Source organism: Nomia melanderi, chromosome 7, assembly GCF_051020985.1.
Source record: "Nomia melanderi isolate GNS246 chromosome 7, iyNomMela1, whole genome shotgun sequence".
NCBI lineage: Eukaryota > Metazoa > Arthropoda > Insecta > Hymenoptera > Halictidae > Nomia > Nomia melanderi.
Genome location: NC_135005.1, coordinates 2,169,036 through 2,183,627, shown reverse-complemented (window position 1 = coordinate 2,183,627; position 14,592 = coordinate 2,169,036). Strand labels below are relative to the sequence as shown.

Here is a 14,592-nt window from a genome sequence, read left to right as displayed (position 1 = left end):
TAACTGATTTAATTACAGTGGTTGATTAATACGTCTGTGTCGCCGCGAATCGTGTTAACAGTCTTCCGTGATGCTCACCAGAATTATTTTAGCTGTGGCCCGCGTACCAGATGCAATTTTGTATATCTGATAATAACGATGCGGCGTTGATCGGCTGCCACGGGATTCGTAAACGTACAAACGGCGGGACGTGATGCACGACCAGTCTGCCGTCACATCGACGTCGATATTAATCAACTTACTCCGAAATCTCAGCGCACCCGCACGCTGTTTAGACATAGATCATGATTGCATCGGTAGAAGGTAATGCCACGGTTAATGCACCGTCTAGTCCTGATTGCGTAAATTATCAGTCGAATAAACTAGGATGTCACAGCGCCGTGAGCGAATCTCAAATTATCGGTTTGATCCGTGTAACCAAATATTACTGACATATTGAGTTGTGACATAAATAAGCATATTCAATATTTCTTTTTTATTATTATATAGTTTCACCAAACGGCAAAGCATACTTTAAAGTGTTTGTAGTAGGTATACGTAGCTTCTTGTTAACTCCTTGTCCTACAACAAGTGAGACTCGTGGTGAAGATTTTCAAAATGATTCAACAAATATAATACAGGGTGTCTCGCGACTCATGGGCAATCAATTAGGAGGTCATTCTACATGTAAAAATGAGTCGAAAAAATAGAACAAAATTTTTTCCTGGGAGTCTTCGTTTTCGAGAAAATCGAGGTTGAAAATTTATTCGGTACGTGTACACTCGGTACATGTCGACTTTGTGCATCTTACTATACACTCTTGTTTTGATTCTTATTTGTATTTAAAGAATAGTGAGTATACGGATATGATTCTCGCACTTGGAGTGTGCGAGGGTAATTTGAGTGTCGCTTCGCGATTGTATCAAGAGCGGTATCCGCACTTTGTCATTACTATGTCTTTAAATACAAATAAGAAACAAAACAAGAGTGTATAGTGAGATGCACAAAGTCGACATGTACCGAGTGTATACGTACCGAGTAAATTTTCGACTTCGATTTTCTCGAAAACGAAGACTCGCAGGAAAAAATTTTATTCTATTTTTTCGACTCATTTTTACATGTAGAATGACCTAATCGGTTGACATTGAGTCGCGGGGCAGCCCGTATATTACTCAGTTCATTCAAATTCAAAGTAAATGTTATTCCTCTGTAATCAACTATTATATTTAAAAGGAAATATAGGCATAACATATGCTTAGAATTTTTCTCTTTTTCCAATAAATTATTAATGACGAAGTAGCCGTATCAATCACAGTTGAAAAAGAATCATAGGCCATGGGGTTAATCGCAGTTATGCACATTTGCAATGGTTTTGAACTAAATCCTTGGACCTAAAATACGTGTATCTTGCAATTGAATTTATTTATGTTATAGCACAGCACTAATTTTTGCGATAATTTCTATCAGTTTTCTTGGTTTTTGTCTAGATGATTTTGAATTATTTTTACTTATATACATACAGAATGAGAGACATGATTAGGGAGGAAGTTGTATTCTGTGCAGAGCACTATTATAGGATTTCTTTTTCTTTAAATTCGATATTGCATAAAATAATGCAGGTACATCATTTTATTAATGAATATGGTGTATAAACATATTCGATTAAGATGTTTAAAAAATGAATACGTCGTGGGATGTCTCAAAATTTGAAATGCGTTATTGAAGTTAAGAACTTAATATTTTCGTAAGTAAAGCATTGGAAAGAATTAATTTACATCAAAATAGGCAATTTTATTACAAAAATATTTGCAAATTTGTTGCGCATCGTTGCATTTAAAAATATACAGCTAATAGAATGTTCAAAGTTTACTGTACGAAATATGTATGGTAAAGTTCGTTTTATATATAAATCAAAATATTCGAATTATTTAATTTAAATGCACTAAGATTTATTTGTTTAATTGGGAACAACTTTTTATATCACTCTGATTGAAACTTTACAATTACTGTTAAATGTATATCATATTATTATCAGAAAAACTAAACCAAAATTAAGAGAACATAATACACGACAAAAAGAATTTTTTACAAAATAGGTCAGCTAATATAGATAAATGCAGGTTTAAGATAAATGAATAGTAGTTATACGTGCTGTTCGATAATATTACCAAAAAATGGCATAAAAATAAGACTTGTATTTAAAATAATTTGACTCATTAATTCTGAAATATCGATATAAATGTAATTTAATTTCGTGCATACCTCGATCTATTACATTCCGCTTCATCGAATTAAAACATTTCCTCGCGTTTTTCTCAATAATTCAATTCAATTAATAATGCGATATTTGAACCATTACGCAGAATTTCAGTTTCTCCAAACAGAAGTCCCTGAAAACGAATCGGGAGTTTCGTGCCGCGCCAGGGTCCCTCATACCACCGGACAATAAACTATTGTTCGCCCCAAACACGTTATAGACTGGCAACTAAAACTACTTGACCAGAACTGTTGTTAATTATTCGACGATCCAATATGGTCGGGGCAGATTGCTCAGAATTTAATCGTTGTCTGTAAAGTCGAACGCGAGTATTGCGTTTCGAATTATACCATTAGGAAATTGATAACGATTCCCGTTCCCGACAATATAGGGTCTCCGCGCGATTCTCGGTGCAGATTATACACGCCGCGCCGGCGATAACGTGGGGGGGTACTCTTGCCGCGTAAACTTTGATTTTATCGTAAATAGACGAGAAAAAGAAGAAGCAGGAGAAGAAGACGAAGAAGAAGAAGAAGGGAAACGAAAGTACTCGACGTTGGAAAAGTTCGCTGCTGGCGCCTCTTAATCTTACATTACGAGGGGCGCGGTACGATTTCCGGCGTGTACGTAGTTATCGATGACCGTATCCTACTTTCCTCTGCTACCGGTTCAATCTCTGTGAACAGTTAAGTGGGCGCGAGCTCGCGTCTCTCGTAACTCGAATCGCGGACACCGGCAGAATCGCAATAAGGTGATCGACAGCGAACGACAATCGACCTTCTTTTTTTCTCGCGAATGCGAAGTTACTCTTTCTTTTGAAACGAGACGAAACTTGCCTTACGATCTGACGTTTAGACACGTTTCGCGGCATCTTGGTTCTTCTTCCTCGTCTAAATTCATTTCAGGATGACGGACGGAAACGTGAGGTGTGATTGAGAAATTAGTTCCTGGGAATGTAATTGTAGTGCTAAAATAATGATTTTGTATGGTATTTGTATTTTTTTTTATAAATATAGGAAATTAATATTTTATCTACTGGAGGTTATTTAATAGTATCTTGAGAATGAACAATTCATAGCTATTTAATTCATTTTTCTTACTGTAATATACTATTATATTTCTTTGTAATTTACTTTCGAAGTGTAGTTTAATAACTTTTTTTATATTATTGTTTAACAGAAAATTATTAGCTTCTTTTTTTATGTACCGTAGTCATTATGAAACCGATTTGTAAAATGTAACATAGGTATCTTATGAAATTGAGTGGATAAAATCAATATATGTATCTGTAAAAATGAAATTACTTTTTCATTAACTCAAGGAAGATAAATGTACAGGACTCATTTTTACTCTCGATTTACTAGTGCATTTAAAGTCAGATTAATCCATGATTCTTCATAAAAAAGAAATACAAATCATTTTTTAACGTATATATTTTTATTTGAAACTAATATTTTAAAACTAATACTAATCGTAGTATTTTCGACAGAGAGTATCTTCATTAAATACATTACCAAGAAAATCATTCAATAACATTTTATGACACCTACTTCTATATTTCTTTAAAATTTTCTATTTTACTCAAAACACGTTTCCAAGCACTTTTAATATTTTGAAATAAATACATAACAAATAATACTATTCACTTTTGTATAGTCACTCAATTCCAGTTTATCAAATCAATCGTATTTAACGTTTTTCTTGTAAATAGTAAATATTAGAAAAAAATGAAAGAGGAAAAAGTAATACTGTTTTTTATACGCAACACAACGGGGTATGTATGAAAAATTCAAAATGTTTCTTCTATTTCTGACATTGCATGACCTTGAAGGTCACTGTGCGGTATACGAACAAATTTGTCTAGACATACGCTTTTATGTGATATAAAAAAAAATATACAGCATTCCATTTAAAAAAATAAAGGTCACTTTCATATCTAACAAAATAATATAAACACAAAAAGACTACATACCCCATTTTGTTGCGTATAAAAAACAGTACCACTTTTTCCTCTTTCATTTTTTTCTAATATTCACTATTTACAAGAAAAACGCTGGCTAGTAATAGCGTGAACACCCTGTATAAACAAACAAATACTAGAAAACTGAATACGACAATTTAACACAAATACTTTGCTAACTTCCGTCGCACGAGTTCAACGCGCTTTGTAGACAAAATTTCTTGTTTATGTACGAAGTTTCATAGAAATCTTTTTAACCTAGTGAATTCCCGCGTCGCGCCTGCATCGTGGATAAACCGTTGGCTAATCCGCGAAAGGAAAATAAAGGGGACGCTTGATTGTGGTCACGTTATTCAGTATCGTCCGACTTGACTCACTTCTTCTCTACTGTCAACAGACGCCGGCACGTACCTCCTTGTTATCCCAGCGCTTATATCGCCGCCACTCGGTGAACCCGGGACGTCGATACTCCAGGGTATACTCTTCGACGTATTCCTGGCCACGGCCGTGATCGTAACGACCCTGACTCTGTACACCAGTGATCACGTGAGGTCCAGGAAGATCCACTTGAAGCCACTCACGGATTCCTCGTTCTATTTGATTCTTCGGGCACCAGGCACCGCCGGCTGTCTCCTTCCGGAGCCTGTTTATATCGCAGAATTTCTTATTGTTAAGGTTTCTGGAGAATCTTAACTGGCGTTAACGCGTTTGCTACCAACGCCACTTACACTGGTCTACAGAAGCATTTAACACTAGGTTTAGGGACACTTATTGTGCAGTTTTTTTTATTGTTTGTAGGAAATTGATCTTGATTGATTTACATCTTGGAGGTTAGAGGTTTAACAGTAAAAGTACCGAGAAGTTACATTGAGTTCTTGAAATTCCGCTATAGGAAATCCAATAGTGCATCTGTTGAGACTTTAATTGATTTATAATAAAGTTTGTATATTGTTAAATGAATTTCTTGAGTAATTTCTCAGAGAAACATCTGTTATGTTTTTAATAGTTACGAAAAGAAGAAATCAGAAATGAGTCATTTTAGCCCGTCTGGTAGTTTTAATGTTAAGAATAGACAATTAAAGACACATATTCATCCAATTGCACCAATCAAATTCTATATAAATATTTTCTAAATAACGTTTATAAAATTCAATATGCGTTAAATTGACGTGTTCCGTAAATCTAATGTTAAAATCGATATATTTATAATGGAAATGTACTCACCGTGTAGGAGATGTTCTAAACTTTCCGTGTGTATAATGCTTGTGATGTATGTGAAAATGATGTCTACAGATTTCATTACAATCGAATAACACACGCCTGAAATGTCCATTTTTATTACAAATATATCGATTTTAAATACTTTTGTGAACCAGCGTATTTATTATGATTACGTTATATTTTTGTAGTATATTAATTAGTGGGTTTGTTGGATTTAATGGGTTATTGTAACTGTGAAGATTGTTTCCGAAGTACGTAGTGGTAGCGAACATGTTAACCGTCTTAGTACTTTATCATTTTCTGCGTATCATTTAGGAATAGCTTGGGAAATTAGTAATTTTACAATAAAACATTTTCGAATATCAAGACAAGATAATTCATAATAATGAATTTGCAAATAGCAAAACAAGTTAGCATTTTTTGAAAATTAGAAAGTTAAACTATAATAAATAAGCTTTTAGAGAAATATTCAGGTAATTTCATTAACGGTATGTGAGATATTTCAAAATATAGATCATTGTTATCCATTTTGGAAAATTGTTCCAGTTAATGGAAGAATCATGATGGGATAACCATTGATTACTGATTGAAAATATAGATTATTAATAAATCCAATGAAATGTGCATGCACACTGCGTCAGTAAATAACATTCGAAAATTAAAATATATTTATGGATTTATAAAATAATCGAAATGTATACAGAATAATATAGTCTAGAGAAAATTTATATAATTCACACAGTGTTTATCTATATGTTAAGGTATCGTGGATTCGTTTAATTGATATTAAGAATTAAAATTTCACCGACAATGATACTCTGAAAAGAGGATGCAAAATTAATTTTCATTTCCATTGGAAATGCATGCAGGATGGAGGAAAGACTGAAATTGCACAGTAATAATCATACTGAAAATATAGGGACGTCAAAATTGTACGCGTTCAATTCACGGTTCATTTCACCATATCCACCGTTACAATGACCATCGGTAATTTTTCACTCGAATCGGACAGACATAATTAATTGGTATTATATTTCAGTCGGAATGGATAACGCGGTGCGGTAAATATCAGAGTAAAAAGAGAGAGAGAGAGAGAGAGAGAGAGAGAGAGAGAGAGAGAGAGGGGGGAGAGAGAGAAATCAAAGTGATGAATTTAAGTCGCTAAAATTATATTGATTTATAGAATGGAATAATTAGTTACGTTATAATCTTGTTATAACTAAATTAGTAAACTTGTTAATTCTGGCAATATTGAATTTTATTTTCTGAGGAATTGAAATTCGATATCAAAAGTTAAATATCTTGAGGATATTTCTCGCAAGGTTCACCAATGAAATCAATGCATCAAGAACTTTTGAAGATTACATAAGAATACTTAAAATGTTGTTTAATGATCATTTATATAATCTTTTAAGCTAATGGGTTTTAAGGTTTTATGCGTAATTGAGGTCACACTTAACAGATAAGTCGTAAATAGATAAAAGAAATAGATGCAACTATAGTTAGGGTATAACAGTGAAAACTAATTAAAATAAATTAAAGGTACTATTAATTTATTTTAACGAAATAAAAATAAAAATAAAAATAAATAAAACTTTTCAACGAAAAGTATACTCAAGTTTTATATTTGCGATTCACTTTTTCGGACAAACATTTATGTTTTGTTGGATTTTTGCACAATATCAATTACGATGCTATTGTTAACGGTCGCTTAATATACATTTTTGGTATATACCAGAGAACACCATGACCTAGGAATCCTCACTACCCTTGGCTGCCAGAGCTCTTAGGCTCAAGAGACATTCTAGGGTTTACATCAGTTTGATACTGCCAATATTCTACTTGTTTCATTGGCTAGCGTACTGCAAGCTTTGTTCTGATGAAACCCTGACCCCAGAATCCCATCAGTGCTAAGCTTCCAAGTCCCTGAGGTCTTGGTTGCCCTCCAGGCTGAACGATTCTTAGTTCTCTGTACAGAACACCTGGTCCCCAGTATAGGCCAGCCCTATACAATGCTTCTCTCTTTTCATTGAGGTTGACAGGTGATTTTGTTTGAATCGTGAATCATTTGATACGTAAAACCCGAGTACTGAAGAGGTAGGCCCCGAACTAATTAATAACTAAATTACTTTTCTGTTAATATGAGTAACTATTCAGTTTATAATAGTTGTTATTATATATAATATATAAATTGTTTATATTATTTCATTTTTCCATGTATATGAACTGTGTAAGTAAAATTTTGTCCACTAATTGAATAAATAATTAATCCTTTACTTTCTTAGTATTCAAGAAGACGTAGGTTTTATTCTGAAACAAATTTTTTCCTGTAAGATATCGTACTAAATGTAGTAATTAATTCGATGTCATCTTATTTAATCAACTATAAATAGCTTTATAGATTCGGTTGAAAAGAATATTGAATTCGTTTCTACGCTTCATAAATGCCACATGCCCTTCTATGTAGTATTTTTGTGTTAATTGAGTAATGGTTTTTTTTAAATGTCAGTTGTAAATATGGTTCAATGCATTTTTTTGTGATAAACAGTTTTTAGTATTAGTAGATTCTATTAAATACGAGGACGGATTATTTCTTCGATGTGCCATTGTGAAGTATGTGACGATCTCTTGACGTATCAGTAGTACGCTTGAACGGTCCGAATTTCCGAGATATCCATGACGTCTGGCTATGGCTAATCTATTACTACTGAATATAGCTAGAAACAGCATTTAGCTCTTTTACAGACAATTAAAATAAAAAAAGCAGCCCAGTAGTTGTTGCTGTATTTATTAACTTCAAATATTTTTCATTTGTATCAAAAGTTTAAAAATTATATACTGTTCCCTATATTTTTTTCTAATTTAAAATAAATTCAGAATTATCTTCTGATCTTTCATTAGACTTGATGTTGGGCAGAATTAAAAATATGACAATAACATAGGGTATAATACATTTTAGTATGTTGCATATTCATCTATTAAGTACTGTTTCGGGTGTGATGTGACTGTCAATCTTGAGAAACTAATAGTTGTTACGGACTAAACTACGGAGTAGATACAGAATAAATAGTGTCATTATGATCTTGATAATTACATGAATCTTTTTAATCTAGCAGTGTGTAACAATATAAATTATAAAAGTAAGTTTTAACAATTTTTCTACTTATATTAATGTCAATGTCAATTTCTAATTAATGTGTATACGGTGAATTTTCAATTATTCGGAATGTTTCATTAATCGATTCATTTGCTTTTATCATTTCACGTCAATTACCGCGTATTACAATCCACACAAACAAAGATGTATTTCTGTGTATATTTTTCATATCCTTCAGAATGAACTTTCCAACAAAAGCTAAAAAAATGTTGACATACGAGCACTGCTTAAAAATAGTCATGTAGAAGTCAAATTTCCTCGTGTTCTATTGTCATGTGTATTTATAGCATTTTCTTATATGTTACATTAATATATTATACTCTCGTTAATAAATTACATTATTACATTATCTACAATAATTTTTCAAATCATCTTCGTTTTTCACATTATCATCAAAGTTCAGTTATTCGGAACATTTGATTATTTAGTATCGTCTCGATTCCAAAAACATCGAATAATTAGAATTCCACCATACAAACAATAACGAGAATTAAAAAAAACGTTACTTTATATGACCTACATGTAGCAAGACACGTTCAGATTTTCCAAATCGTTTATTTGAGCCATTTTTCTAAGCATACTCGGGAATTAAGCACGGCGGAGAGTTAATGCAAAATAGAAGTGAAAGGAGGAAGGGTAGAAAATCGAGCGGTGTCCGAGGCAGACGTTAATGCGGAAAGCGTGTCTGTCGCAGACCGGTTTGATCTGTCCTTTCCGCGGCGCATTGAAAAGGCGGCCGTAATGCCGTCTAACGCGGCGGAGAGAAACGTGAATGTCGTAAAAGTAATGTACTCACCGGCCATTCCGTGGACCGACGTTCGTCACATATGATGAGGACGCCGTAATGGCTGAATCCGGTATGTCACCGGACTCCATCCCCAAGGATTGGTTGCACGATTCTGAAACATGCCATTTAACTTTATTATGCACACAGATACGCTCACAATTACTCTATTTGGCGAAAGTTGCCGATTTAGCTTGTCCTGTTCGCCGGGAAATCGACGGGGACAATGAACGAACCGGCGAATCGGCGACGAATGCTCAATGAGTCGCGGTTAAATGGAGGTAGAACAGTGTTGAATATTCATAATGCCTTGCAAAAGTGTTACGAGAATTTCTGCAATAATTAGCATGCGAGCACGGTACATATACTACGTACTAGGGCATATAAAATTTATTACCGTGAGATTTTTTGACGAATTCTTGAAAGCTTTCTTTTACTTTGCAGTCAATGAAGTTCTACGTAACATTTGCTTTTACAATTATTTAACGAAAATTACTTGGTTTAAGAAAAATTTTTCCAAAATTGATTTTGTTTGGAGAGGTGTTTGTTGAGGGTTCAAATGTAATTGATTTAGATTGAATTACAATTATATGTACCATCTGTGTCTGTATTATTTTAAGCGGGACTGCTGTTAGAATTAATAATCTATTAAGGTAAAAGAATACGTTCTTTGTATATGCACAGTGCGTTCGCAACAGGTGGGAGAAGACTTAACTGATAGCTTTAGATGACAAAATAAGACGAAACAAAGGGATACTTGGTTACAAATAAACGTTCTATGTTTATGCATTTTTAAGTTTTCCCAATTTGCATATTGCAACCAGGAAAATATTCCAATAAAGATTATGAATATTTAAAACTTGTTATAAATACGATATAAGACATAAGCCAAAGGACGAACTTCTGGAAAATGTTCATTTTAACAAATTCCAAATAAAAACAGAACACCCTAAAATCTAATTCTGTATACCGCAGTAAATAGAAGACTCCAATAAATATCACCAATATTTAAATTCTATTGGCAGCGTAACAAAAATCATAACACAAAGAACGAATATGAGACCAATTTTCATTTTCAAAGCTCCAAGTCTAAAAGCAATTTATCGTAAAACGCGAATGACATTACCCTCGGCGAATGTATAAACGGGTCTCGCCTTTATGAAAATTTATTCGCTTGAAAATGTTTAATGCAGCTAAAAATTTAACAGCACGTGTTTCGTCAAAGTTCTCATGAAAGGCCCGTTGAATGCGCGTCGTCAAGTGTCGGGGCTGTTCGTGACGTGCTCGGTCCAATAAACAATAGCGTTCCACGGTTTCGTTTAGCGTTCTCTCGTGCACAATGGCGGCGTGAAAGCGACCCCGCGCGCGAAACTGCGAACACGAGGGGCTAATAAGGCAACGAATTAAAAGCTGCCACTTTAATCTCGCCCGTGATCGTTCCTCGGCCGAAGCTATTCCGCGTAATGAAATTCAACGATCGGAACCGGTCGCCCTCGATGCGGAAAACCTTGGAGTACTTCGGTATCGGGCTACACGTTCGTTTGTAATAATAATATACCGAGATGAATATTAATATTATCGGAGTGTCGATATCCGAAATGGAACTGGAATTAAAGGAGCTCGATATGGAGTGTTTTTGTTACTCCCGAATCGAAGGCAGTCACTTCGTATTATCGATGCCTCGTGAAACGTTCGACGTTATAGAGGACGCTTCAGTGATCTTTTTTCTGATGAAGATTTTTTTTGCGGTGACGTGGGTACTCTTTCTGACGTTGCTTGATCTATTGGAAGCGCGGAGTGGGTTATTTAGTAGAACTGGAATATAGGGAGTTTGCCATTTATCTTGACGACCTTAAATACTTCTGCAGCCATTCGTGACACGTAGACTGCGGATCTATATGTAGTTTCGAGCTTTTACGAACGTAATTGGGAAAGTAGAATTACGGTAAGAAAAGGTTTTTATTAATAAATACTACAAAAAGCATTATACTTTGAATATTTTATATATTTTATGGTATCGTGTGCCTTGTGTGGAATTTTATACTCTCAAATTTTCCAGAAATGTATTACAGTCTGCACTCTAGTGATGTGAATAACATTTCGAGTGATACAACAATGTAAAAGTAACTACTGTTTCTTATATATGAGTTATTATGTGTACGATTTCGTTAAAGATACACAATTGAGTACATTCGTTGAATTTCTATTAAAATTACGTGTAATACGATTTTAAAATTGTGGATTTTATTTGAAAAACAATAATGATCTTGAAATTTTGCGAAGTGTGCCCCTTATTTATAACTGTTGATAGTCATTAATTTTTCTTCTTCAATTAGTATACATTTCTTTGGTACTATTTTATGTATCATTACAATTATTGAAATATTTCGTTCAGTACTATGGACATATTATGATGTATATTCCAGTGCAAAATATTTGCTTCGAAATGAAAACCAATAAAACCTTGTGATTATTAATATTCTCGAATATAGAGAACTGTTGCAAATCAATAACTGAATGTACTCTGTAAGAAATATTTTTCGGATTTTACGCACACGTGTATGATTTCTAAAATTTTAGTATAACAGGAATTTTTTTTCCATTTCGATGAACTTTTCATTTAGTTGGAACTCAAATAGAATTTGTAATAGTATATAAATTTCTCTCTGACTTTCGGCAACCTGACTTGATGTATTCTGTTAAAAAATAAGGTAAAAGTACGTTATAGTTTGAAGTTTATTTTTATACTAATAAATAAATTAAAAGTGAGTTATATGTTGAAGTTTAATAAAGAATGGTATTAATAAAACAACTTTTTGTGTAAAATTATTCACAATCTCAAATATAAAAAGCTATTTGCAGTGTATATATTCAATCTTTCGTTAAAACATATATTTAAAATTTTTCAAATAAATTCAAAAGTTGGAAAAATATGTAAAATGTAGCTGCCAAAATGTTAATTAGCACTAGAATAATATTACAATTTCGTATTTTAAGAATTCCCGATTTTTTTAAAACATCAAAATTAATATGTATAACAATGCGTATAACAGTATTATTATCTGAATAAAATATTCTCTACATAAAAAATATAGTAAACTCTACCAGATGAAACATTAATTTCATCAGGTTTGTTATTATGTCAGTTATTTATAAGTGATAGTGCTGTTGTGGGATGTGGAAATACCGTTTTACTCATTATATTATTTATAATATATAAATAATATAAATACAATTTAACACATACTAACATGTACACATTGGTCACTGTACGTCTAATTACTTACAAGACGTCGAGTCATCAAGAATTTCAGTGTAAAATACGAAGAGTTAACTATAACAAAGACAAACGCCAGTATGTTGACGAGTGTTCATAAAACTGCGAACTGCTATCAGTGATAATGCTAAAAAAACTGCTTCGATTTACTTCCAACTGCTATAATTCTATCATCACATCTACTCTATCAACTGGCCCATTCGCGTTTCAGTTTGCTTAGCATTCACCGCGATTCAATTGTAATCTTTCCATTAAAGTTTTCGCCGAACTATAAAAATCCGCGTAGCTTAACTAAGAACGAAGATGGTTGTTCGTCTAGACCCCGCCACACAGGATTAATCGGTGCGAATAAATTTACATTATCGAGACGAGGATGATCGACGGTCCGGTTGCTTCTTACGGAAGACGCATTTTCAATCGGCTACGGATTAAGCTTGAAACCTTTTGCCGTGGGATGATGGACGTATTTATCGCCGTGTTACAAGCTTTATGGGGCTTATCGTGTTCCATTTGAAATTTAAAGTTTCTGATCGATGAATTTCACTTGAAATTGATTTAAACAGTTGATTAAATCGATTTCCACAGCCTGGATGATATTGCTTATAAAATTTCTAAAAAAAGTAAACTTCGAAGAAATATCCAGTTTGGTATCTCTATCGAAGGCATTTTCTTGTAAAAGACTGATAATAATATTTTAATAATCACGTGGCGCAGAACAATACTCATAGATATCACGATCGTTAAAAATACTGGATTATCCCATAAACAATGCAATTTTTTATATTCCCTTTATTTTTAAAAATAAAGATAAATAAAACTCTTTTAAAATTAATTACAATGTGCAGATAGACAATTTATAGATAATGAAAGAGAATATGTTTTAGTTTAAAAACAGTTTCGTTCATGTTTATTTAAAAAAATAAAAGAAATATAAAAACCGTATTATTTATGGGATGACCAAATATTTACTTCCAGTATATTTATTTCTATTCAGAATATTTTATTCCATTTTATGTTTACGTATAAAAAAATTGTATAAAGAAAACACTGATCGATTTACTGTATTTCATCGTTGTTTACTCGTCAGCAGTAATTTTGTCGAAACCAAGCAGAATCGATCAGTCTCGCGCGCGTTCTTATTGGCTTCAGCAGCCATACGATCGCGGGCTCGCTTCCGGTCGATTAAATCGCTCCCCTCTTTTCCCTTTCATCAGCCCTCTTAGGAAAATCCTTTTGAGTAAGCCGTCGTAGCAGGTTAAATCGAGCCAACGGTCTTCCTTTTCGCGGAAATAAACTAAAGAATCCCGGTAATAAACATTACGCTCGTCGTCCTGTCGAGTTGCCTCGTTTGGGATTCCTTCGACAGGAACCACAATTCCAAATGCCATTCGGAGGTTGTTACGAAGACGTTCATGAGAAATCTCTATCAAGCTCTTTATAACGACTCTCTGAACAGTACTTTACCCGCGTTTAAGGGACACTAAATGCACTATCGACTTTTCACCAAGGAATCGTTTATTTTAGTGCAATTGTATCTATTGCAAACGGAATTTATATGGATAATTCAATTATACTCTTTTTAATAGTTTTAAAAATTCGTTTAGAGAAATTAGAATATAATAATGATTATTTAACAGTATAATGAATACTTGAAACGACTTCAAAGTGATAATTTGTACAAAATTAATGAATCAATATTAGGTGTAAATTTAAGGAAACTAATTAAACAGAATTTTAAGATTGAATGATAGATTGCTACGCATAATGATAACAGTCTAAACGATACATTTAAAAATATTTCGAATATGTTTAAATATAAAAATTATATAATATCTGTTAGTGATGTATAAAATTTTACATAGTTAATACGAATGAGAAAATTTGTAAAAAATAGTTACAATTATTCACTATTTCTGTCTGTAATGCTTTCAATATCCCACGAATCAAACTATTTTAA

The 14,592-nt window shown here is 33.1% G+C and overlaps 1 protein-coding gene across 2 annotated transcripts in view; it reads right to left on the bottom strand.

Moving 5' to 3' along the window:
- Nucleotides 1-14,592, bottom strand: part of LOC116424161 (discoidin domain-containing receptor 2) — a 233,103-nt gene that overhangs the window by 45,455 nt on the left and 173,056 nt on the right. For both annotated transcript variants that reach the window (XM_031970186.2, XM_031970187.2), the window contains exons 3-4: nt 9,371-9,473; nt 4,608-4,839 (exon numbers count right to left, since the gene is read on the bottom strand). In XM_031970186.2, the coding sequence (XP_031826046.1) occupies nt 4,608-4,839; nt 9,371-9,473 (335 nt within the window). The remainder of the gene's footprint in view (nt 1-4,607; nt 4,840-9,370; nt 9,474-14,592) is intronic.